Here is a 26,593-nt window from a genome sequence, read left to right as displayed (position 1 = left end):
ACCACTTTGAAAACAGGTACCTGCTGCCTTCCAAGACGCTCCGTGGGCATCAAAGCTGCTAAACAAAGATACAGAGAACACACAGAATTCAATTCACTTCTTTATGACTGAGCAAGGGTTCTGCCTCAGTTGTCTGATAATCTGAAGAAGTTAAATTAATTATTTTAAGTTATAATGGCTAAGAGCATGCTGTTTTCTGTAGCACAGGGCGTAAGCCTTCCCATGCGCTAACTCAGGTTATGGCAGTAGGGCTTAGCGTATGGTAGACTGGTCCACGCTCTAAACTGCTTAGACCTGACTTTTGTTGGTACCCATATGGCTCATTCTCATTTACAGTACAAGGCAGGCTCAAAGACTGACATTAAAAACAGTTTAACATTATCAAAATGTATAATAAAAAATACTTGAAAGAATACCCTAAGAAATAGGGTAACAGGGGAGAGCACAGGACTGGGATCCACAGAATCAGTGCTCCATTCATGGCTATGACACTGATTTAAGTGATACAAATCAAACCACTACCCACATCTAGACCCCAATTTATGAGCACCTGTAAAATGAGAGTCAACATGCTGATGTCTGAAATCACCTTGAAATCTGCTAGTGAAGACATCTGTTTAAATACTGGGTACTACTACAAGTTAATTGAAACCAACATCTTTCTTATGGCCTACTTTACAATCAGATGTCAAGTTCTTTGATGCCTGGGGCTCAACAGCTGATCATAAGATGGCAGGCACTAGCCTACTGTATGATTGAATCACCTGCTGCTGTTAGCAGTGTGGCATTTTGGAAAGAGTCCATTTAATTTGTGAAATAACCAGGAAACTGGAAATAAAAGTAACTGCCTTCATAAAAATAGTGTTTTAAAATGGAGATACAGAGTATGTAAGGTCTTAAGAAGCCAACTGTCTATAATCTGTCAGTGCAACTATATAAACACTGATTTCGGATATGGAAACAGGATAAGGAGTATCCACTCACCATTCACTTCCTTCTTTCAGTTCACTGAAAAGATGTTTTCTAATGATGAGAAAAAACAATCCTTGCCATCTACTCCAGACAGGAAGGTAAACTGGATTTATTAATGACAAATTATAGTTGCAAACTAAATTAATCAGATGTGTACAGTGGCAAATTTTTAATTTAAAACTTCCCCATTTAAAACCCAACTTCTAGAAGTCTGACCACACAAACACACACAGATAAATCTTTATTTTTAGAGGAAAAGGAAAGAGAAATTGCCAGAATAGTTTCATTTGTGTTTTTTATATATAAAAGAAGGCACATGTGTACATTTTCTATTCATGAACTTGTTTTACAGGTGCCTTGAAACAAACGGTGAACAACTGGTTACAATATTAAGCAACATTTCACTTGGAGTTTACATTAACCGTGGCTGGGATGTTGTCCCATATCATTACTCCTATGCTTGGAGCTTACATTAACCGTGGCTGGGATGTCGTCCCATATCATCACTCCTAACTGTTGGCTGGCCAGTAGAAGGCTGCCTTCTTGGTCAAATTTCAGCACCCAATACCTAAAGATTTCACTTACTTTAAAGCAAAACATATGCCACTATGATGCTTCTTAGAAATTTGGTAGAACATTATTTTCTCAAGAAAAAGGGATTTTCTTTAAAATAGATTAAATTGTTAACTGTAATATAACTTTTTGAGAATATTTTAATGAAAATAGAGAACCAACTAGAATCTTCTGTTCAGATTCAGTCAAGAAGACAATGTTCAAATGACAATTCTAATTCTAGGGATAGTATAAAAATGGTAGATTCACCCCCTTTTTAAAAAAATGCCATGCTTTGCCATTCCAGGATATCAGGAACAACTAATTATGCATAGTTTGTTTACCCGTTGCTTTAAGTCTCAATTAGGCATTTCCTTCACATCTTAAATAAAGGAATAAATAACTCAAGAATTACAATAAAAATGAAACAAACAATAAAGAAAGGCTTGAGATTTTTGAGTTCACAGTAGAAGTCCCTTCCTTCTTACAGCTTTCCTTTGCAGGACTTTAACAGACAGTGGGTAAAATTCTTCCAAGCACCCAAGCTACTTTGGCACCTATCTGCCATTTACAGAAGGAATTTAAAGCACTTCTGAAAAACAGGATCAGATCTCCTATGTAAAACACAGTGACTTCGAAAATTTTGCCCAGTGCTACCTTAGCCTAAGAGAAGCCTAATTCCTTTCACTGATTTTGAATTCAATCCCATCTTACAGTGCACATTAAATCAAAATTACATAGCAAGTCAACATCAGGATAATGCAGTAATCTAATCCTAGCTTCACAAAAAGCCCAACAACAAAAAAAACACTTAGATCTGCCTAGATTTATCATTAGTAGTGATAACTAGTAACTGCTATACTGAAGAATTGCAACTGTCAGAGTGAAATTCATTACAATGTAAAAAGCCTGCTCTAGAAAGGTTTATTCTCCATACTGTATCTCTGCTCTTAGCTCTTTTGAGAGGTAATTTATCAGCACTCCTGTCAACTTTTGCTGGAGACTAGCATCTCCCATTACAAGAGCAGTCAGCTGAACAATATCAGTCCAGTCTAAGCTCCTGAGAATAACAAGGGCTTCATCATAGAGTTTCTGCCGCTCAGCGGGAGGCAATTCCAGTAAGATCTGAGGGACCGGCCTGAACTGTCCAGTAGTCATCCAGGCACCAAGCAATCCACCAAATGCTCCCCCTAGAAAATAAAGAGAGATGTTACCCTCTGCTCACTTAATGTTTCAACTTGAAATTCTATCCAGAGGCTGCATCAGTAACATTCCCACCTTTATTAGAAATCAATGCAGAGCTGTAGGGACAAGGCACATGTACTTTTAACTAGGTTTATACAAGATCTTCAAAGCACCAAGGACTTTTAAGGCTTTTTCATTCAACAGCAATCACAAAGAAACTCATTACAAAATTTGAACTAATAGCTTGAAGCCCTAACTCGGAAATAAAACAGCATTCCTTAGGGCATTAGTCTCTTTAGGATAAGTTGTATTACTAAATAAAACCCTACCCAAAGAAAAGTACGTAACCAATAGCTGCCTTATCAGCGCCCAGCCACGTGTAATCTCTTAATAGAGACTCCCAGAATGAACCAAGTTTTCTGCTTCTGTAAAATGGGGCGTTGCAGCCTTCCACTCCTGTGGAGTCAACACCTCAGAAGGTAACACCACAGAGAGTAACAAACATCAATTTTGTGGGGGTATTTTGGTAGGTGAAAGGCTGAATATGTCTAATCAATATCCCCTTATCAGCCAAGAAATACTCTCATAAGCAGAGTGGTTCCAGGTCATCAAGACAACAGCAGAGGGATCCTGTATAGCTGACGTGATGATTATGACTGCTACTGCTGAGAAATCAGCGTTACAGTCCCATCCGGGTATTCTCCTTCAAAGAGTTACCAGGTCAACTTGCCAAGCAGTGCTTTTACAGAGGAAGTTCATACAATTTACAACACAGCCCAGAGACACAGATATTGTGATGACAGGAGCACCTTCACAACTGAAAAGCGTCAGAACTCACTCTCTACTTCCAAAACTCCCATCCTCAAACAGTACTCCTAAAAAGTGATTTATATACGCTCACTAGGATGCAATTTTTCATTAGACAAAAATTCCTTAATCTGCACATTTTATTGAGTTCGCAATTTTTCCTGTGACATCAGTGAAATACTTGAAAGCCTACAATGGCTGAATTCATCCGCAAGAAACCTTTATGAGAATACTTGGTATAGGGGGACTTAATGCAAAAGTCAGTAGAAATACTAGCGTACAAGTTTCTAGCTTGAGAAGATTTCTTACATGATCCCTTCCTTTCCTTCCAAGTAACACATCCCCAATCCATTCCTCTCAAGGTGACCAACCCTCAGAAGGCACGATATGCTGCACGTTTCTTAGGCGGCTGCTGCAGAAGGAAGGTAACTTACCCCTTAACTCTTTTTGTGGAAGGCCGCAATAAAGACGATCCTTGCTATGCAGTCACAGATCTACCTAGGCTGTTTGTGCAAGTCAAAGTACATTTCATTGCAGATGTGTGCTAAAGCCCACTACAGTCCCTGGGACATTTACTTCCACAATTTTAGAGTTAAATGAGGATCTTCTGATTTTGCTGCAGAGTAGCTGCAGCACAGCTTTCCCCCCCACCCCAGTAACAGGTATAGTTGTCCCAGTGTCTCTATTACCAGTAGCTGAAGAACACTGAACTTGACTTGGAGATACAGAAAACTAAGACAGCTTTAAAAAACACTGAAACAAAGGAGAAAACACATCCAAGAGTAACTTCAGTGCTTCTAACCATCTCACTCAAGAAGGTGGCTAATTACATTCTTAATTGTACTTCTAATTCAGAGCTTATGAATTCCTTAGAAATGTTTACTTTGAGCTCTTAGTTCTTACTGACTTCAGCCGTACACTTGTCCAAATAATTATTTTCTGCTATTAATTAAGCACTGTATGTGTAACAGGTATAAACACACAGCTTTATTTTGTGCTTTCTGTTACAGTTCCTCCAGATTATTTCTTTTTGTTTGTTTGTTTGTTTTGTTATTCAAACTTTGCTAAAACTCAGGCAGGGGTACGGCATCTATTGTGATACCAATATGCCCTTGAAATTTGTGGAACTGCTTCCAAGAGTAAAACTGCAGGCATGACTCCAGCATTCAAGGACTGATGCCCACATAACCTCAATAACAAGATGGTTTTCAAAACAGACAACACTGTGTAGTTCAAGAGATACAGAGTAGAGACAGCTCTTCACTATTAGACTCAGACTTTCTGTAATTTTTAAATACATGAAAAAAAGCAAAGTGACAAGGAATAATACATTCTGGAGAAAAAGACCAAGTTCACCCAGAAGTGGAAAGCAAGTAGTTTTAAAATAAAGAAACTAACATTATTTTTAAAGAGCTCGTTAGGAAGACGATCCTGTCCCCTTGCTAAGGTTTGACTGAGAATACTTACTTTCCCTTTACACTCCAATTTCCTTTTCTCTGTACCACTGGGAACCAACGTTTTTGCACCTGAGCTCAACTGCTCTTCACCCTCCCTGACTGCTCCCACTGTCTCTCTCGCTCCTCTGCCACTGGCTCCCCCACCCTCCTCTTCACCCCCCTGCTACAATGCGGGAGCAGAATCCACGCCAACAAGCTCGGAGCCTAAGTTTGTTCTCTGTTTTGTGCCACACCTCTGACACGGGTGTATCTCAGCAGATGGGAACCAGCACTCTACCCATCAAAAGCAAATGGGTTTTCAACAGTTTGTTCAAAGGGTCCCAGAGGAATCAAAATCTAAACCTCAAAATGTCTGCATGGTTTCCTGTTTTTGACAAAGCAGTTGAAGTCAAAAGGTTACTATCCCTCTAGAAAGAAACACTGGCACATGCCTTAATGACGCGCACCTTGTTAAAAACACTCCTATAAAAAGCTGAAATACAAAATGGCATCTTGTAATGGCTCAGTAACATGAAACGTCACCGCTGCCTGCCCTGCCCTTCAACAGTCAGTGCGTTAACCGCTCTTCTTATGCCTAAGACGAGACACACTTACCTACAGCAATGCCAGGGGGACCCCCCACCAAGCCCCCAATAAAGGCCGTTGCACCCGCCAGCAGCGCTCCTCGACCTGAGTGTCTGACAGCAGCTTTCATTCCCTTCTCCTGAGAGAGGTGGCAGAACAGTTGCATCACATCATCAACCTTGATGGGCATCGTGGCTCGTTAGGATCCTGAAAAAGATGCTGTAAGTCATGTTTTGATCACTGCAACAGGGACTAAATCCTGCTGCTAAACTTCTTTTTTTTTTTTTTTTTTTTTTTTTAAAAAAACACAGTTCAGGAATCCATGAGCCTAAAAAGGCAGCAGCACAGTCAATACAGGAGACAAATCACTTTCTCCTTCCTTTCAGGGCAAGCCAAAAGATACACCCATCTGTAAACAGCTAAAGGTTAGTGAAGTAGCAAATGAAATCATGAAACAGACCAGAGAAATCTGTATTTGTGACAAATTCAGAGGCCTGAACAGGGACAAGTAACAGCAATTAAAGATTTAAGAAAGAGTCTGTCTAATTTTACAGTGTATTGTCTTTGCCTCAAGCAATTGCCATGTTCATTCTGCACTGCACGTGGCTCCAGGGAAAAGACAAAGCAGGGCCTCATTCTAACATAACGAGTGGATTATAATTGCCAATCTGACAGGTGTTTCCTCCTTGTCATAATTCTTCCAGTAAATCAGCTGTTTATTTTCACACACCTATTCTTTTCCTTGCATCTTGTAAGAAGTTTAACACTTCTAGGCTGATGTCTGCAGGGAGGAGACCGGGACAGCTGAACACAGGACTGATGATAACAAGCAGGAAGAGTCAGGAGGAAGGAAAGAGATTTGAAAAGGAGTTGGAACAGACCACTGGGACTGGATGTAAATGAGGGGGCGAGAAAGACAGGGAAGCAGAAATGCAGGGATGTAGGTGGGAGTAGAGACAGGACATAGACCAGACAAGCGAAACAATGCTCATTTGTACAATCAGGCAGAGGCAGGAGAGGGACAAGTACAGGAGGAACGCATCCTTGGAAACATCTTTTCAGTAGAGCATAAGGTAGCAACCTCTCAGGGTATTCAGTTTTCCCAGTTGGAAGTTAAATGGTCCACATGAAACTCAGTAGGAGCCAGGAGATGCTGCCGCTCAAAGCAGCAACATGCTGCAGATCAGCAGGACCTTGGCCCGTATGAAGCTCCAGGTTTCTGCCGAGTTACACTAAAGGAGCCCCGAACAGAACCACTGCCTCCCATGGATCTCTCTCTCAGCCCATTCCATGCAATTAGAAATCTGCTAGTGTGGGGGAGGTTGCTGACATCTGAACCAGACACTGACCTCTTTGTAACCAAACCCCTTATAACTCACTCGCTTGCTGTCACCAACAACCTAAATGCCCTTCTTTCCACAGAAACCCACGCAGAGTGTGGCTAACCACTGTTACTTTCGGTGCTACCGGTGACAAACGCAGCAGTGGAGCCTACAAAGATGAAGGTTACAATCCTGAACGCTACAGGACCAGAAAGCAAAGCTATTACACAGAACAAAACCTGTGACAAAAAAAAAAGCAGGGATATTTCAGAATTAAGAAACAGTAATATAGGCCATGATTTTGGAATCCCTGCATATTATATATTCTTTTCCATGGGTTGTCTGCCTTGCCACAGCAGAAGAGTCAGGGAGTATAATAAAAGAAGACATATGCCTCATGTTGCAGATGTCAGCAAGTACCGTGAGCAAGGCAAGAGACTATATGAAGAGACAGTATAGCTTCCCTGCTAAAAAAAAAAAAAAAAAAAAAAAAAAAAAGCTGCCCTGAAAAATTAGGTTCTATCCCTAATGTTTGTGTGCTGTTAAGCCAGTCACTTAAATTCAACTTTTTAGAAATGGGGTTACCTATCAGTCACTTTTCCAGGCATTCATCATATGATCTTTGACCTTTTTTGCAAATCAAAATAACAACCGTATTCAAATGCAGCTCTGCTTGAATAGCGTTACATAATGCTAAGCACTGAAAAAAATCCATTCTGTGGCTTCAAGTTTGGTGAAGCAAGTGGATACTCTTGACTTTAACAACTATTTTAATGATAGAACAGACAGAGAGAGATATTAAAAACATCCTCACCTCATACGGCAAAAACAAGTTCAATATTTACAAAACACACTGATTTCAGACCAAAGAAAACAGAGCAAAACCCATGAAGTGAAATTAGTAAGTTCCATCCAAATAGCAGAGTTTGAGAAGTGTCCAGTAAATAAGGCCTAAGGACTTATCACTGAATAGTCAGAAAAAGAATACTTATTCATTAAGCAAATAATACCTTTCATTCTGCATACCAAATGAGCAGAAGTCTTGCAGGAAAAAAAGTATGTAATATGGTAAGCAAATTCATCACATATACGCAAAAGGCACAGAATTATTGTTGTACATACGTTGTTGTATATTACGTGTTGTAACCTTAGTGCTAGCTAATGCTGAGTGTTTGACTTTCCAGTCTCTGGAATACTCTTTAAACACAGTGCATGTGCCAATACTTCATCAGCCCAAGTCAACTTATCTTCATTTTGCTTGAACAGATCTCCCGAGTGTAAAGTGAAGTGGTATCCACAATTCTTCATATTAAAAATTAAGTACTTGGAAAGTGAAAACTTTCTTTGCACTGAAACGGCTGACTCCAAAACCATCTGTCACCGCAGTACCCACGCACCACTGACACCAAACAAAACCGTGTCCTCTGGGCAAGGGATCATATACTTTTCATAGCTGCACAGACACCCCATAGGAAGTTCTTCAAATGGCTGCATTCCTCTCTCTACTTAATCTTCATGCCAATCTAATGAAAACATCCAAGTTCTTAGTCTTACCAGAGGTGCCTTTTTTTTTTTTTTTTTTTAAGGCTTCTGATACAGCAGTGTATGAGAACACTGGTGCATGTTAGCTACTGACAGCAAAGTGACACAATCTGCTTCTAGAGTTAAATATTTCTTTGTGAGCTCATTTGAGAATATTTAAGCTCAAAGTAATAAACACATGGCTGATCTGTTCTTTCCAGTGCAGAAGAAAAAAACCTCAAAAACACAACTTGTAGAACTCACACTACCAAGCCTGGTAACATTCAGAAATGAAAAGATTAAATACTCGTTTTTACTTACTTAACGAAAGGTAACTAAAGGATGCCTCATCATTTAAGAACTGGAAATCCTATTCACACTCCTGCTGTAAATTTCAGTTCCTGCTTTCCCAGAAGGAAGCTCATTCATGCTTGTCCTGCATCAACTTTCTGTAGCGTTTGATCCCATCAATCACGAAGTAGCACAATCTCAGACCAAACTGCCTAAGTACTGAAACGAATTAGGTTCTTCCCTCCGGGCTAAATCCAAAGCACACTTCACGCAAAGTCCTCCAGTATGAAGGCTTTGCAGCACTGACAAGACAACGCGAGTCGGAGCGCCGATAGTAAAGCCAGGACTAGCTGAGGGTCTCCTTGAGGATCAAAGCTAACCATACGACCCTGGTTTTCTTTACATCTAACAGAAGTCACGGTCTTGATGAGCTATCAAAACTAGGCTCAGGAAATTCTCCTCGCAGACAGATTTTGTCTGTCTTATAACACATTCTGTTATGGAAGATCTATTTCTCCTACATCCAGTAAGCTGCTTAACAATTCCTTTGTCCAGCTGATTTCCTCTCAAGTTTTCCAGTATCACTGTATGCTTTGAGAACTAAGACAGAGGGAAGAAAGGCAGGTTAATTCCATTTGCACGTAATATACACTGTTCTCAGACAGGGCTGCTTACAGTCATTCCTTGTGTTGTGAAGGGATAAAGAACAGATTCGCTACTTCGATTTTAAAATATTTGATCAGCACTCAAATGACAATGATAGAGATTCTCTAACTACCCAGCTGGATAGACCTGCAACAACCGTTAGCGTCCATCGTAACCCCATGGATCTGCATCTAAGAAGACTTAATGAGAGAAAGCTTCAGAAGGCTCAAAAAAATCCATGAGAAGTTGAAAAAATTGTGTTCTGCCAGACAGAAGTATCAGCATAGTCTAACACAATTTGAAAATGGGACTGTTTACCTCATGGGTATAGAGAATCAACCCACAAGAAATACAAGATTACCCATCTTTTCTCTCCTGCACCCGATCTAAAACTTTTTTTCTAGTGTAATTCAGCCTCTTGCTCACCTGAGTTCAGAAGTAACAGTCTGTTTCCTCCCATCAAGCTGACTTCCACAATTTTCTAAAGTAATTTAATTGTAACATATATGAAGTGAAGTTTCATGAGCAAAGAAAGCCAAATGAGAAGCATCAGGTTTCTGCAGTATGTAGCAGTTGGCTGTCCACAGAAATCAATCTGCATCACTCTTTTACCACACTGGCAAGTCAATAGTAAGAATGAAAGTTTCTCATAATGATGTATCACCTCAAGCAGTGCAAAGGTGAACAACTACTCCAGGGTTTCTTTGAATAAACAAACTCTTTCACGGCTAGATTCAAAGTGCAATTAGCTTAAGGGTGAAGAAAAAACAGGCCATAACGAAAACAGCAGCCATGCTGCTGTCTGGTGGCATACAAAGCATGGCAAAAATACAAATTCATAACATATATTAGTCTCAAGCTAAAGCAGAAACCTATTGGAAATCAAGCAACTTTAAGTATTTCTCCATAGTAATCTATTTTATGGCTTTACTCCCCTCATAACCTTTCCAAAGGGAATTTTCATTTGGAAAACTAATACTTGGGGGGGGGGGGGTTGCGGGGGGTGTGTGTGGCTTGACTGAACAAGGTTCCTTGGCAAAGCAGTAAATTTTATTCTTAATTCTAAATGTATCACACCCAAAATTCCCAAAGATATTACAATAGACACTCATTTCCTTCCAACTCCTACAAGTATTTCTACGATATCTTGGCAGATTAACCTACACATGTCATGCATCGGGTGCTTGCATTCAGTAAGCAGGACTTAAGGTATAGTTAACTATATTTATAGGGTGGAGTTTTTTTAAGTGTACATATAGAGCACAAGATGGACCCATCAAAACACAGAACATTTTAAAACAAACACACAATTAAAACAATTACCCTACAGGTTCCTATATTTAGCACAAGCATGTGGCTGAGCAGGCCAAAGTTCCAGAAATCTTTTAAGAAGTCAGACCATTACTAATTTTTTTTGATAATTTCAGTTTCCGATGAAGGACCAAAGTGCTCAAACAGATGACTACCAGTAAGGACATATTTTTTAACCATACACTGCTGGCTAGGAAAGCAGTTCATTTTAACAATACATTAGCAAGTTGCAGCACAGAGAATTTCACAAGCGGTCAAAAAAAAAAAAAATCAGCAGTCAGCTTGCTTCAGGCTGAGGAAATCAAACCTCCTTACAAAACTCAGCAGCTGCAAACCTAATGCTACATACACCGTTACGGTCAGCAAGAAGCCAACCGCAAGACTGAAGGAGAGAATATAAAGTTACCTTTGACATCAATCTAATGATCAGAATCGCTGGAGGATGAGATTATGAAGATGAACCTACGTGAAAAGGTTAGTGAACTTCAAAGGAGCCAGAATCTTACCCCAGATTAAGAGGGGCTCTTATTCTTATGTGTGTCAGAGGCAGGATCAGAAGGCCACCAAAAATATTTGCAAACTTTGATTGTGTAACTGACTTGTCAACAAAAATGCAATTTGATTCTAGCTGTGAAAGTGCTGACCAGTATTTACAGATTCCGGCCAGACATGAAGAAACACGAGCAACGTAAAATACTGGATTTGCGCTAATAGAGGGGTGCAAATGTCAATGACGTACGTAAAACCGGGCCTGGCTTTCAGAGCTGCTGAGCCCCCACACTTCCTGTTGCCTTCATGCGGCACTGAGAACGCTCAGCACTTCAAACAAAAAATATCAAGTGCTTTGGAAAACATACCTGAGAAACCAAGCCTCATTGTATAACAGATCTTCTTTTTTTAATTCTATTGCTGTTCAGATTTGGCTGTGTTCCTCCTCGTTTTGTGGTCTCCCCAAAAACTCATCTGAGATGCTAGACTTTGTACTTACGTCTGGATCAATTACATGATGCTCTCTCCTTCCCTCCAGAGACCAGGTATGCAAAGTGAGCAACTCTTGCGCTATCTACCCAGCCAGAACGCCATGTGTTTGTTTCTCAGTTTTAGAACCTACAACCAACTAAACAGCACGTTCATCCAAGAACAGGATTACTACTTCCTGAGAAGTAAAATGTCACAGAAAGAATTAAAACAACAGAAGGACGACACCATATCCAACTCGATGAAAGTCCTACTAATGCAAACAACCAAAGAGGGTCTGGTCCCCAGTTGCTGCTCTGGTGTAAACCTCATTTCAGCTCTTTCCTATTTATTATTCCCATCTCATTACCTAGAGACAGGCTCCTCTCACTTCAGGGAATGACGATTTTAATACAGAAAAGCCATTTTATCCCCTGGATTCACTATTCCGCTTAAAGAAAATATTACCCCACCCCACCTCAAACCCCAACAACATCGAAACTACAGGTACTCTAACCAGTACACCACCTGGCACAGCGGTGAACTATCCTCACTGCTCCTTACAAGTTCACTTAATATACCCTTCAGCAAACATCTCTACAATATGCAAATGCACAGAACAAAAGTCATCTGTAGCTCATGAGAGCCAATCCCATCTCACGAGCAATAAAGAGACAGGTCCAAGCACGCCATCAAGAGCTAACTTTGTCTTGGTAGACATGGCACAGTGAGGACCTCCATACAACTGCTAGGAAGCATACACACGATCCATGCAGGTCTTCAGACCGAAACTCCATGACAGTAGCAAATACATACCCAAGCAGGGACATGCAGGAGATAACCCAGGAAAATTTCTTCCCGTCTCTACCTGTACACAGGTTTACTGTGTACAGCTCCATCCATACAGCAACCTTTGTGACATTTCTTACAGTAAGTATGAGATCAGCAGCCAGAACAAAAACAATCACAAAGTATTCAGCAACTGAGACAGATTGAAGAACACATCTTTACAAACTAGGGCGCACAGAAGTCTGACTCGATGATTAAACAGGCCAGAAGAACATTAATTGTTTGTACAATAGCTGAGGAGCAGGAAGGGAATCAAGATACACCTATGCAGCAGGACATTCTCATCAACAGTCCATATGCATACTGTTAGCTTGAGTAGCATTTGTGCTCCTGAATCGTTACTTTCTGAAGTTCCTACCTTTAGACCCCAGTCTTAACATTTAAAGTCTGCAAAGCAGGTGGTGTGATTTAAATCATGGTTAGCATCAACAGTCAACATTTATTCAGATGCTAGATGCTTTCAGGTTTCAATTATGTTAGAAGATGGTAAGAAACTCATCTATTTGCTAGATGATCTGAATTCAATTAAAACACACAAAGCGTTACAGTGTTTTTTATAAGAACTGTGACCTTAAAAGAGTTGCTTACTCTCTTTTGCCCATTTATCAAAGCACTAAACTGGTTTATTTAAGAAAAGAGGCGACCGATTTACTCATCATGTGAACAACCTACTTTTAGCAGCCTAGGAGCCAATCTTACAAGGCTCTTGGATGCCTAAAAATGCAGGTAAATAGTCAGTGGAATTAAGGAAAACGCTTGCTTTCCACTGAGATTAAAGGAAATCAGGCACCCACCCTGTCGCGGCGCTCCTGAATATCCCACTTACCTGGGCTCCCGAGCCAGTATCTGTGAAAGATTAGCCAGGAGTCCTCCAAAGCTTAAAAACAACGGTTAGACCTGCTCAACTTCTTTTTCAATTTACAGAGCAAGAGTGGAAACTTCTCATTTCTGAGTCACCTTCTCCCTTTTGAAAGCACTAATCCAGAATGAAGGAAAAGCAGTCATTTCGCATCAGCTAGCCCATACCGAAGCCAAAACGAAGAAGAAACCGAAACGAGAACGGACACTCGGCAAACACCGAAGCCGCCGGGGCCGCTCGACGCCTGGGCTAACCTCCCCTGACTCAGCTACGAACACACGAACTTCAGCTCGTTAAAATGGATCAAGTGCTCGCAGCGTCTGGGAAGTCATCAAAACCGTGATGAGCGCCGCGGAGGGCTCCAGGCCTCGCCCCGGCCCCGGCCGCCCCTCACCCGCCTCCGGGCGCCCCCCGGCCCCGCTCCCGCTACTCACGCCCCGCCGCCGCCGCAACGGGAATTCTCTGGAATTTTCTTCACCTCCAACCGCCACAAGCGCAAATGGCTGCTAACACCGGGGGGGGGGGGGGGGGGGGGGGCAGAGCGAAACGAGACTGTTTGTATTTCTTCCAGGCGAGCGGAGCTGACGGGCCGCGCCGCGCCGCCCCCCCCTCCCCGCCGGCCTCCCCCACCTCAGCCCGCCGCGCTGGCGGCGCCCGGCGGGGACGAGCAGCGCCGGGCCTGGCCTGGCCGGGGCCGCCTGTCTCGGCAGGAAGCGGCTGCGGTGCGACCGGCGCCGGGGGAAGAGGAGGAGGAGGAGGAGGAGGAGCGCGGCCGACGGGCCGACCCTCGCGGCACCGCGCCGCCGCCGCCTTTGTCCCCCTCCGCCTCGGTCACCTCGGCGCCTGCCCGTCCGGCAGCGGCAGCGGGGCGGCACCGGGCTCGGCTCCCCGCGGAGGGACCGCCCCGGCCGCCGCCCCGGCCGCGCCCAAAACCCTTCGCCCGGAGCGGCGCTGGGTCGGAGCCGCCCGGCGGCCTCCCGGAGCGGGGCCCGGGGCCCGGGGCCCAGCCCGCCTCGGCCGCAGCGGAGGTGCGGCTGGGTAAAGGCTGCCTCAGGCTGCCCGCGCAGCCGTGCAGCGTTTGCCTCCTCCGTCCTTGTGTTGGGCGTAAACGCTCTCCTGCGTCTTTTGGCCCTTTTTTCCCCTCCGCCTTTTTTAGTCCATGTTTTCCAGCACCTTTCAGGGGCTGCTCTGTTCCTTCGGCGCTCAGACACGGCCTTCGTGCAGGGTACCGCAAAAACGCGGGGGTACGCGGAGGCAAGGCTGCCGCTGGGGAGCCGCTCCCGCCTGCCCCAACCCCGGCTCGCTGGGCCGCCGCCGCGCCGAGGGGGCCCGTCCGGCCCGCGGGGCGCCCCGCGCCGCCGCCGCCCACCCCGCGCCGTGTAATCCAGATCCAGCGAGCTACCAACCGGAGCCGCGCTCAACAGCTGTGTCGCATACGGCTCCAGAAATATCAGCACCGGTACAATCTTTGTTCAAAAAGTTGCTGCCTAATGTTAAAAAAAAAAAAAAAAAAAAAGCTGTTGTTTCCCAGGGATGGATTATTAACTGCAGTTTTTGTTTCTTTGTCAGCTCAAGTCTTTATTATGATTTCATCTCTCTGATTTAAAGCAAACCATCTCCCATCGGTTCCTTGTTGAGGAGATGAAAATATGGGACGAAGAAAAGAAGAAATATAACTGAACAATTGTTGTCTCCTTCCCGTGGTTGCACTAGGGACTTTTTAACCTCCCCATGCTTTATATGAGGACATAAAATAACTCTCTGTGTAACAGGTCTACTGGTGCTCTTGATGTTTATGATTTGGATATAAAAAGCAAATGTAACACCCAAAATGAGCAAAGAACCAAAATGCCATGAACATTTAAAAAAGTAATGTGCCAAAATTGCAGCTGTAGGCAGCTTTCCAAGGAGAAAATTTCAGAGCAATGAAGGCTGCTCGCCAGAGAAGGAGGGGAATTTGATCAGTCTATCCAAACTGAATCATTCAATCAGAACTCTAAATAAAGGTAAGCATTTACAGTTTGTTAGCGCTACATCAGCAGATACTTCTTAGATCCAATTTTTTTCCTATTGGTAAAAGTTAGTAAAATGAATATATGAGGTAATGATAGGGACTGTATTCTTTAAGGTTGCAAGTGCTGCTGTAAATCATACTACACTCTCAGTGAAAATTTGACTCCCTTTACGAAGTTAATGGCCATCAGTCAATCTGGCCCTTTTAATCAGCTGGGCTAAGATTTTATTCTGTATGTAGTTACCAGACAGCACCTGATGGCATATCTGTTTTTTCCTTGGTGAGCACTGATCTATTCACACTACTACTGCACACCACCCATCCCCACCAAACATTCTTTAATGTTGGGTAAAAACGCATGCACAAAACTTGTTTCTAGTCTTACTGAAACAGCAAGACATGCAGTGGATTGTCTTCCAAACAGCTTTTATTACAGGATAGCTCCATCTGGTGGCTCTCTGAACACCTAGCCACGTCAGGGGTCTAGGTCCACGCTGGCCGTTTCAGAAAAAGTGATCTTAAAATAAATGAGCAGACAAATCTCTGCCAACTTATCTTTTACAGGATTATGTATTCTGGTTGGATCTGACACCGTAATTCTAACATGTATTTGTCCACGTTTCAGCATCCAGTCTCAACAAGTAATTAGTGCCGTACCTGAGAGAAATGTTAATACTCTTTTTAAATGATAGGAGTCTTGCTGGAGTGGGAGAAGGTCAAGGTGATCCAGCTGCCAATCAGATCCTGCTGATAATCTCACCAAATTCACTGTGGTATGCTAGGCCCTTTTATGCAGTAGATGTCATTGCTATTCATATATAGTAGTTCTCTTTGTCCCCTTTATCAGCAATGATTCACTATATAATTTCCTTTTATCATGATGTTTAGTATCGTTTTTTCTGTTCAGGTTACTGGAAACTCTATACCTTTAAAACCAAACAGAAAAAAATAATTTCCCCTGTATACCCCAAAAAACCTTAAACACATATGCGAGTGGACTGTCAAAAGGCATGCATCAGATATCAGCTACAGTAATGGCACCTAGGCTTTCCGGTTTGGTTAGCCACTTTGCCTTTTTCTAAGTGCTTCGTAGCATAGCATATGGCAGAACCCAAAATAACTACACAGTAAGTCCAGCATGTCCTAGAAGTGCTGCGTTCACTGTGCATGTTTTCACAGCTTTTGACCTACCCGGAGATAGGCCAAAGATGCCAGGAAAGATTTCAGCTGGAGATCGGCTGCTGCTACCAACAGAATGATTCATTCCGGCTTGCAGCCTGCTCCTCCTTATGGGGTTTGCAGAAAATGGCTATCACGAGCAGGCTAACGGCTAGGGGAACTGCCCTGAAATACCTGATGCAATTATCTGAAATATCGACTACCTTCACAGGAAACCGTGGCCTTAATCTTGTTGGGCAGAAAAAGCTGAAGATATTGCTCACTTACGTTTTCTTCTACACCCAAGATTCCCTGAGAAAACATGAGGGTTAAGCAGGCATATGTGACAGACTTTGAGTTTTGTCCAGTTGCACTTTCTTTTTCTTAAAATCTGTAAATTTCTCACTATTACAATGGCAGGAAAAAAAACCCTTCAAAGCTTGAAGCACCTGTAAGTAATACAGATCCATCTGCGTAGATCTGCAAAGCACCTAAAATACTCTGAGATCTCTCTATTGTGTCAGTGTGTTAACTTGGGTACTGGTGAAGATAGTTTAATTTACAATGTTATTCATCAAAGCAAGTAAGAAAGAGGAGAAAATGTCATGTGTTCCCCCAGAACGTGTGATGAAGTGGTCCACAGAGAAGAAAAGAGATAGATGTAACGGTTATGAAGCACAGATTTCCAATAACAGATATCCAAGTTTAGGAGGAGAAGAGATTTGTATCTTCTCCCACAAAAGCTTGGGAAACACTATGCTATAATGTCTAGGATCCAGACAAACTCTCTCTCTCACTGGATACACCCCTTGCACACGTGCTTTTAAAGGCTCACAGGAATAACAGCACCTGTTCTGAAAGAATCTGCCACTTCTGCTTCTTATTATACTTATTATCGAACCTTCCTTTCTTGAAAAACAATACAGTTTCATAACTTCCAAGTTCCTCTGGATTATCAAGAAAATGGTGTACTTGAAAGACCAAATGAATGTAAGACAAGAGTAACGCTATGACATTTAAGTCCTTAAATAGAAACATTTAGTAAGGGAAATTATGCAACTACGGAATGGCTCTGTTTGAAAGGAACTATGCTTTCTCCAGAACTCTGCAATGAAAAAAGACCAAATTTCTAAAACCGGGAACCTAATTCCACTTTTCACCTAATAATACTTTTTGCATCAGTGCATGCAGGTGTTAAGTAATATAGTAAAAATGACCCAATCACTACAGGAAGACAATAGCAGGTTACTGAGATTCACTACGAAGCAGGCAGATGCTTTATGGCAAATCTTTTCCTCATTTTCTGCATTAAATATTCATCAGGGTCTGACTTCTAATTGAACGCAAAGAAACGATATAACAGGTTTTTCCATATCAAGTGAAGTTATAGAACATCTGTCCCTTCACAGCCTTCTATGTACCTTATGCGACATTAAGCAAAGAAGAGGTTTGCCTCATCAGCTTGTAGGAAACTTGGTTTTTTTTGAAGAACAGTGCAACAGAACTAAATCATTCCACTACTGCTGTAAAAGGTGCTTCTCTGATCTCCTGCACGCTCTCAGGTGATAAAATGCCAAGTTGGGCAACATCAGTTTCGGTGCCAAAAAGACGGACTACTGGTGCAGAAGGTCACAAAACACTATTAATTGCCTTATATCATCTCAGCCATGAAGGATGATGCAAAAAAATGGGCTAGAGCTTTGGAATAAAGTATCGAGTGCTAGCTAGCACTGTCCAAGCAAGCTGTTAAAGATATTTAAGGCATATCCTTAACTGCAAACTGTCTACCTATCTTCCGCTCTTTTAGACTCTTATTGTAATAGTCATTTATGCTGTTCTGTGCTTCCTCAGCAGCCTAATTCAAGAATTGTTTACTGGCTCAGAGTAGCCATTCTGTGACGTTTTCAGAAAAAGATACAGCAAATCTGAACGTAAAAGTCAGTGTCCTGAAATGACTTTATATGCTTATATGTTACAGTATGCCTGACCACTGAAGCAGAAATAAAATCCTGGTAAAACACAGCTACACATAAAATATCAATGGGGGTTCCAGAGAGGAGCGAAAAGGAGAGTCTCCTACAATCACTTTCTTCCACTGATCACTCTTTTTGTAGAATGTATCTAAGAATAGTGTATCCAAGGTTTCTTCAAACCTCTAATTGAAGGGCAAACATAAAGTAGGTAAAGTTCAAAATCAGATCTAAAATTTGTATTGCAAATTCAGTTAAGAAATTCTAGTATTCTAGTTAAGTATTCTAGTATCAAGAATGGATGACTGACATTTGAAGGTGTCTGAGATAACTTCAGTGATACATTTCCATGCTAAATACTGTTTAGTGGTGTGAGAATTTTTTAGTGTAACCTAATGCTTGTGGAGTCTCAGTAAATGGTCAGCTATCTACAATTCAAACCTAAAGTATATAGTATATTGGGGAGGTGGAGAACAAGCACAAACAAGGTGACCAAAGTGCCATCAAAGCCAAGGGACCTTGCCTGGCTTCACTCTGAACTTTATAATGACTTCATGGGTGCTGGATGAGAGCCTGAATTTTACACAGCTGTTAGACCAAGTTTCCTATACTTCTGGGAACCCTGAGAACAATTCTCTCCAGCCTCTCGCGTCTCAATTCAGATAACGTGGCAAGCAAGAGAGGGACTCAAGATTCAGACAGGTAGGACAGTGGGAAGGGAGGAGGCTACCTGGCACAGATTTCACTGTCTGATTTTGCTTTCTCACGTGATATGTAGGAGGCAACATGATAGAAAGGTGGGTTTGAATCACTTTGTACACCGATGGACAAGATTCAAAGCTTCCTGAAGTTACTGCAAATACTCAATAGACAATTGTGCTAAAAGGGGGTTTTCAGACTCTCTCATACAATTTTGCAGGTCATGTTTTAATGTTGTCTCCGGGACCACCTCTCAGCTTCACTTGCAATCACAAGGGTGTTTCTAGTTGGGATCATGTGATGCTTCAGTGGCTCCAGCAGAATTATTTAAAGAGCTACTGCTAAGCAGAATGAAGGGTGAGGCAGCATATTTACAGTTGTCTTACAATGCAATCTAGGCTTTGGAAACAGAAAGTCCTGGAACAAGCCTACTTTTGCAAACTACAAAGAAGTCCTCCACTGGTGTTCTGCAGGCTCACTTGGGGAACCACTCTCTTTAAAATGTCATAAAGAAGTCCTTCTCCTATGAAGAAACTGATGTGCACTCAAACCCTAAAATGGGCATAATTTATAAAGAACTACTTTACCTACAACAACCTGCATATACACAGTCATGAGATGCAACTGCCTCTGGAGTGGAGGGCGCTGACCAAGCAGATGACCTAATACTAGAAAGGAAAGTACTGGCCAGCCCTTTTTCTCTGATAAATTCCAGGAGACCTTTTATTCTACCATAAGTAGACAGGCATCAAGTTCTCCAAAGTCTGCTGAAAGACCCACAGCAGGATGTGCCAGTCTCTATAGCATGGAAGAATAAAAGGCTAAGACTTTGCTGCAATTAGAATAAACAACTATCCTTAAATTTCTGTCAAACAGTAGATGTCTCCCTTTGCCAGTATTTGAAACGTGTGTAAGACGTTGTTGGGTACACATCCTCAGCTAGCGTTACTTCTCTTTTTTTTTTTTCCCCAGCTCACACTCCCCATCATGCCTTGTAGAAAAATCCACCAGAGGGAGGAAAGATAACGCCGAGTCCAAACCCTGAGAACAGAGCCCCATGAAAGCAACAAATTATAAACTCTACTGAAGAGATTTTCTTCAGCGAGATCACAGGTCTCATGCTTTAGTCATGGCTTGTTCCTCCGCCAGCAGGTTCAGAGTGATCTGTGAGAGCTAAGTGATTTCTTTCAAGTAAGCTGCTCATGACGACTACAGAAACCTCAAGGATTACAGTACACAAACAATGGGAGAAAAGCGGCTTCAAATAATACATCCAGACAATGGAGTTGCCATTATGGTAGCAATGCAAAATATGGACAGGGATTTAAATGAAACGAGTGATATCTGTATACTTTGGAGGGCTCACGTGTGCCAAATTTGGCAGCATGAGTGTTCATACTGCTTGTTGCTCCACCCCTTGAACAATGAGGCTAAACCCCATATGTGCAAGAGTTGGTAGAGCACAAGCAGTTTTGCTAATCACGCTGCATGCAAAAGCAAAAAGACAAAGGGAACTAGTAATGCTTAGACTAGCATTGGGGAAATAATTAAGTATGAATGAAATATCGTATGTGGATTTGAAATGAATGTGAGGCATTCTTGGAAACAATTGTGCTGTTTCACTTGTGCCGCTTTCTCCCCTAAGTTTCACAAAGTAATTTGCATGTCATTTAACCAAACACCATAAATTATTGCAAACTTTTTGTTTTTATTTACATAAAACAAAATACTCATTTCCGTTGCTGTCTGGATTACCTGACAGGAGTGAAAAAGCAGAGGTTCTTGACAGGAAACTTGTCCCTCCCCAAAAGATTAGATTTGTCATGCATGAGCGAGCCAGGAGGAAAGGGCCCCACCGTTAGCCCTGCCTTACACAAGCTATTGGCCCTCTGTAGATGTCACGGACATACAGGATCAGGTTTTTGAGTTGAGCAACTGACAGGGCTCCACGGCCCTTCATGAAAATGAGAGCAGCCTCAGGGCTGCTAGGATGCCACGTTCATTGGCCAAACTGGTTTCTCCTGGGAGAGCTTAAGTCATTTGGGAGACGAGCGCACACCGCCAACGACGACAGCAACTCTACAGGCAGGCAGGCTCTCGCACAAACCGCTTGGGAGGCTGGACAGCCCCTGCACCGGAGCCGCTGTGCAGCCTTCGCACATGGGGAGGTTGGGACGCTGCTCACTTGTGTTTCTCTCTGATGAATTCTGTTTCTCTTTGAGAATTCATACTAGGTTTACCTTCAAAATCCATAACTTGTAAGGCCTGCACTCTTCTTTCCTGATACTCCTATTGTTTTCACTTCCAATTCACTATTATCCATGTCACCAATTTGATTTCACCTCTGCTGAAATATTTGCCTTCCTCCTTGACTACGTATTCAACTTTTTTCTCAGAGTCCTTCTCAAACCCGCTTTCACCTCTCACCCCACCAGAGGGGTCAAGAGTGGCCAATTCAGAGCCCTTCACAGGCAAACATTCAGACAACTAAAAAGAAATCAAATTATTCAAATGCAAGTCCTAATCCACTAAAAGGGGAGCACAATATAGCCTAAAAAGACAGATGCACATCCCTTTGCAGGAGCAAATTAGTCACTGAAAAACAGGTACAAGCACCATCATCTGAATAAACAAATGGCCTAACCACTTGCAAAAGGAGAAACTGGGTATTTAGCATGAATTTTTGTATTTTGGCGGTAAGACACTGAAAGATTGTTCTAGTTTCTGACCTAGAAAGACTGCCTGCATTGGTTTCCTCCACAATACTTCTGTTTGGTTGCTCTCTCCATGCTCTCTCCAGTCTAAAAAAAAAAAAAAAAAAAACACCCAATGAATATCTTCCTCTTTTCTCACACAACTCTAGCTGCTTTTCCCCATGCTGTTACTAAAATATGTTCAACACTTCAGATTGAAAACCAGGCGAACTCATGAAACAAATGCTCCCTTCACAGAAATTGAGACTACAGTATGTTATTCTAAGTCTACTTTTTATCTTATAAATCAAGGGATGCAAACCTCTTCCCATCTCAGATATGAAGGCATTTCCCTTCATGGACTGAGTCGCTTAGTGGGGTCCTAAGCTTTGTTTCGCCACAGAGCAAGTAAAAATGACTGGGTCTAACTTCATAATTTCCAGGTATCACTAGGGTGTGCTGTAGATCATGGAATTTCAGTAAAGCACAGTTGTTAACAGGGAAAAATCTAGCTGCTATACTAAATATTTTAAATTAATTAGAAACATTAGAAGCCACTAAACACCAACTCAAATTCCTTTTAAAATATGCACACTCAAGAGAGGTAATATAACCTGTTAACAATTTAAAACATTTTTCTTACATAGGCTTGGTAAACATACTGTGGTACACAATAAAAGAACTAACTAGAGTTAAGCAGATTATCATAGGCCTAAATCGCACATGGATAACTAAAAATCAGGAATGCAGTCCAACGAGAACTGAAAAGCGGGACTAGAACCAATGCATGTAACAAGCCAAGCCACAAGCAATAAGGGACTCATCGTGGAAACTTTGTTTGATACAAATTTATGATATTATCGATGTCGCTGGAACTCACGAGGGTAAGGCCTGGGAACGCAGGGTCACAGGCTGAAGAGTAATTATTTATACCAATTAAAGTATATTAACAATAGAGCTGCAATTCCCAGTGAGAGTAGCAGCAGAATGGAACCAAATCCGTCACAGGAGCCTGCACCTGTCAGATGCCTGCTATCTAAGTAAGGAGGTGTCCATCACAGAAGGACACCGGCCAGGAATGGGACTTGCAGCCTCTTGAGAAAAGAGGCTCCCAGCTCTTGGTTTCCACCCAGTCCTAAGCCAGCAGGAGATGGGAAGCCTTGCTACAACGTACACCCAACCAGCTGCTCAACTCCGGAGCATCTGCGGCATCTTCCAGCTCTCGCAAATTTGGGAAAGAAACATATAACCCGGCATACTGTCCTTCAGTGGCTGCCAACCCTTGGTGTAGTCAATACACCAAGTGGTAGTGGGATAAAGAACCCCGCAGAATAAGGATGCTGAATCAGAAGAGATTTAAGCACGTGCTTAACTTTAAGAATACATTTACACTCAGAAACAACCACAGACTTAATTACAAATTTCAGATCAAGCACCTATTTCAACATAAGCACAGGCTTAAACGGTTTGCTGCACTGTGGCCAAAACTGTCAAGACATATGCAGTATATCATAGTGAGCGGTAACAGCAAACAGAATTACCATGTGATGCTTCAGCAGGCTGCATGAGCTGGGTTTGGTAGTCTTACATCATGAACCTTGTATTCATTATTAAACAATTTGTATTACTATTTGTAGCATCTAGGGAACCCCAATCAGGACCCCATTGTGTTACAGACTGTACAAGCACAGAAAAATAGGATGCCTTTTATGATGAGTATATCACAAGCCCCACTGCCATAATTAACATTGATTAGCATCGAGGCAATCAGCATGGGAAGACAAAGATTGAGCCAATTTGGGAGCTGAGGTTGCCTTCCTGCTTTAGGGTGGCTCCTCTGGTTCCCAGCCAGGGAACAGAGCGGAGGCTCTTTTCGGCGGGGGAGTTTCAGTTCTCAGGGCTCCCTCCCACTCAGCAGCTCTCATGAGCTCATTCTAGGGACACAGCACTCAAAGAGGTATCTTTGCTGCTTGCTAATCCAGTCTCCGCTATTGCGGGCAACCACATCACATAATCCTGCCCTTACGTTTAAACCCTTGAACCATTCTAAACCAGTTAAAGAGTGCTTGTTCTTCCTACTCAGGCCATACATCTCTCCAGAAATAGCTTGGCTGAAAGATTGGATTAGATTGTATAGAAAATGATGCCCACACCTAAATATTGAGAAAACCCTGCTGTTTACTGTAGCAGATCAGTATTAGCGTGAAATGCAATGGCTAGAATTGACCTAAAACAAGAATTAGAGTTAGAATTTTAGAATAGGTAAATCAAGTGAAGTGAAAACACCAGCGCTGAATCTGCTCCTTCATTTTTGAGCTGGATGTTGTCCCCTGCTTCCCCAGGTCTCCCTTCCCAGCAATTGTTACTCCTCTTCAATACTGTTGTGAAACCATTAGGTTGCAACCACCACAATCAATTCTGATCAAAAAGAGACAGTTGGCAACCTCTGATCTAATTAATGTATTCAAAAAAGACCAAAAAAAGCCAGATTAACTGAAATCTCAAAAGAATGACCTTAATGGACATGACATGTGGAGCTGCATGTAATAACTTTCCTTTGTCTCATGTACAGCCCTTGCTGGATCTGTAATTATCATATGCATCTTCCCATCCCAGGCCCATGATATTTTCTCAGGTTTGCCTTGGATAATTTCCCTCCCAACTGTAGGAAAAAGTGCACTGACAGCTCTGTAATGCCAGTAGGAAAAGGTAACATTTTGAAACGGATAGTGTGAAATTAGAGGGTTGAGAATTTTGATCATGTTTATTAAATTACCTTAACTAACCAAATGAGACTCAACACTTGAAACTTCCCTATGAACCACACTCTCCCCAAAATTTTTCTGCATGTTTTTATTGTGTAACCTAAAGAAATACAGCTGCCCTGAATTTCACTCTCATATCTAGTGCCATGTAAAATATATCCACGGAAAATATATTTACACTAGAAATTTTGTTCGGCTCTGCATGACATCACTCACGTCATAACCTAACCTGCAATCTTGTATATCCTCAGACTCCTGTACCTGTCTGGAGAATTCTCACACGCATTAAACAAAGCATGCATGTAAACGTTTGCAGGATTACACTATAGCCACAACTTCAAATGCACACAGGATATGTTTGTGAGCTCAACCGAGTTACATTCTGGTGTTTTAGCTACTTTTTGCTGTTCTGGTATTGTAAGTTTTATAACTTAATTTTTTAAATATACTTCCTGCAATTTCACTCACAGGGAAATGAAAGACAATTCTACAAAGCCTAAAAATAAACTTGGAAATGCTAAAAAAATTCATCATTTCACTCCCAGGCTTTCACCAGATGGGCTTGTCTGCTTTAGGTTTGACACCCCCAAGAGCTACAAGCATGACTTACAAAAATAAACAAGTTTACATGAGAGTGATGAACACATTCTTTTTTTTTTTTTTTTTTTTTAAATCTTCACTTTGCCAAAATACTGTCCGGAGCACTTACTACTGGAAGACATTTATTTTTGGCAATTTTTTTTTATCACTCATTTCTAATACTGTGGTTGATCTATGTTATTCACACATTTGGAAAGGTAACGTCCAAATACATACACCACTTCACTTGTACCTCTTTCAGGTTTGCTCATTACATTTGTTAAGCTATTTAATTCTCAAGGATCTACTGGAGATACAGTGAAGACCCCCTGAACACCAGTTAAGAATAAACCTGTAATGAGAATAAATTACACACACATCTCAATTGCTACAAGTCCTGTATGGAGTGAGACCTTTTTACATAAACATCTGCTGCAGAAATAAATCTGATCCATTAATAAAAGCCCTCCCTACCCAAATCAAACAAGGGAAGTATAACAGTTATCAAATCAGTTAAAAGAATAAACCAATTAAATAAATAAATTTGCTCTACACCAATTTATGTCACTATGGTACTTAAGGCGAAACCTTTTAAAGGAACAGATTTACTGTGCACACAGATCTCCACCGGGTATGTGTAATTATGCAAAGGAAAGGCATTACTTTTAAAGTGGAAGAATGGGTGATACTTTTTGATTTACTGCTAGGAACAGAAAAATGGAAATAGCATGAAATAAGCATTTGCAAAACCGTTTCGGCAGACAGAGAATGTCTGATTTACCTAGGGCATCCATCAGGTTCTATATTTTAGATCAAAGTAGATAAATGGAAAGGCAAATGGATATTTGGAAAAAAAGCTACTGCTTTTCTGCCAACCCTGCAAGTAAGTTAAATGTTTGGAGGAAGGAAAAAGCCCTTTGGATGGAAGGATGTCATGATTCAACACTGATCTCACAACCACAGTTCTGTGTATTTACCTGGAAAGGTGAGAACTTCATGGAAGCGACTGCAACTGCCTCCTTCTGGACCTGATTCTGAGAGATGATTTGAAGAGGCTGGCAAAGCTCAGCATTTCCAGCTGACACTGGGGATCAGATAGTGGGTACTCTGGATTGTATTTTCCTCTCTTTATTCCAACCTTGCTTACTCTCTTTTTCTTTTCTCTTCTGGCTTGAATTCACATTGGTGAAGAATATACATTCCAGTCAAGACATTCCCTTTCCCCAACATCAAAAACTGTTCTGCCTTCTCAGATCCTTTCAAAACCTGTGCAACAGGAAAACACACTGAAGGCTTACTGGTCAGTTATCTGTGACAACTCGGGAGATGAAAGAACCAAAGATCACTTTCTTTCTATGGTAGAATTCTTCCTAGAACTTCCTAGTGAAAAGCATATTTCTAGGTGTGCCACGTTCCTGTTCCG

The 26,593-nt window shown here is 41.9% G+C and overlaps 1 protein-coding gene and 1 long non-coding RNA gene across 5 annotated transcripts in view; one reads left to right on the top strand and one right to left on the bottom strand.

The window, feature by feature from the left end:
• Positions 1-1,200: 1,200 nt before the first annotated feature.
• C10H19orf12 (chromosome 10 C19orf12 homolog) overlaps positions 1,201-26,593 on the bottom strand; it is a 59,532-nt gene continuing 34,139 nt past the window's right edge. For 2 of the 4 annotated variants that reach the window (XM_068956191.1, XM_068956194.1), the window contains exon 6: positions 1,201-2,714. In XM_068956191.1, coding sequence (XP_068812292.1) covers positions 2,449-2,714 — 266 coding nt within the window. In that variant the 3' untranslated portion in view covers positions 1,201-2,448. Of the gene's footprint in view, positions 2,715-21,861; positions 21,935-26,147; positions 26,437-26,593 lie in introns of those variants that run through there. The other 2 variants (XR_011143323.1, XR_011143322.1) reach the window with 2 other exon arrangements.
• Positions 14,670-21,856, top strand: LOC138068493 (uncharacterized). The gene is made up of 3 exons (XR_011143326.1): positions 14,670-14,751; positions 14,862-15,298; positions 20,106-21,856. It is a non-coding gene; the product is annotated as an uncharacterized lncRNA (long non-coding RNA).

Source organism: Struthio camelus, chromosome 10 (genome assembly GCF_040807025.1).
Source record: "Struthio camelus isolate bStrCam1 chromosome 10, bStrCam1.hap1, whole genome shotgun sequence".
NCBI lineage: Eukaryota > Metazoa > Chordata > Aves > Struthioniformes > Struthionidae > Struthio > Struthio camelus.
Note: the sequence above shows the minus strand (reverse complement) of the source record. Positions and strands in the feature narration are given on the sequence as shown.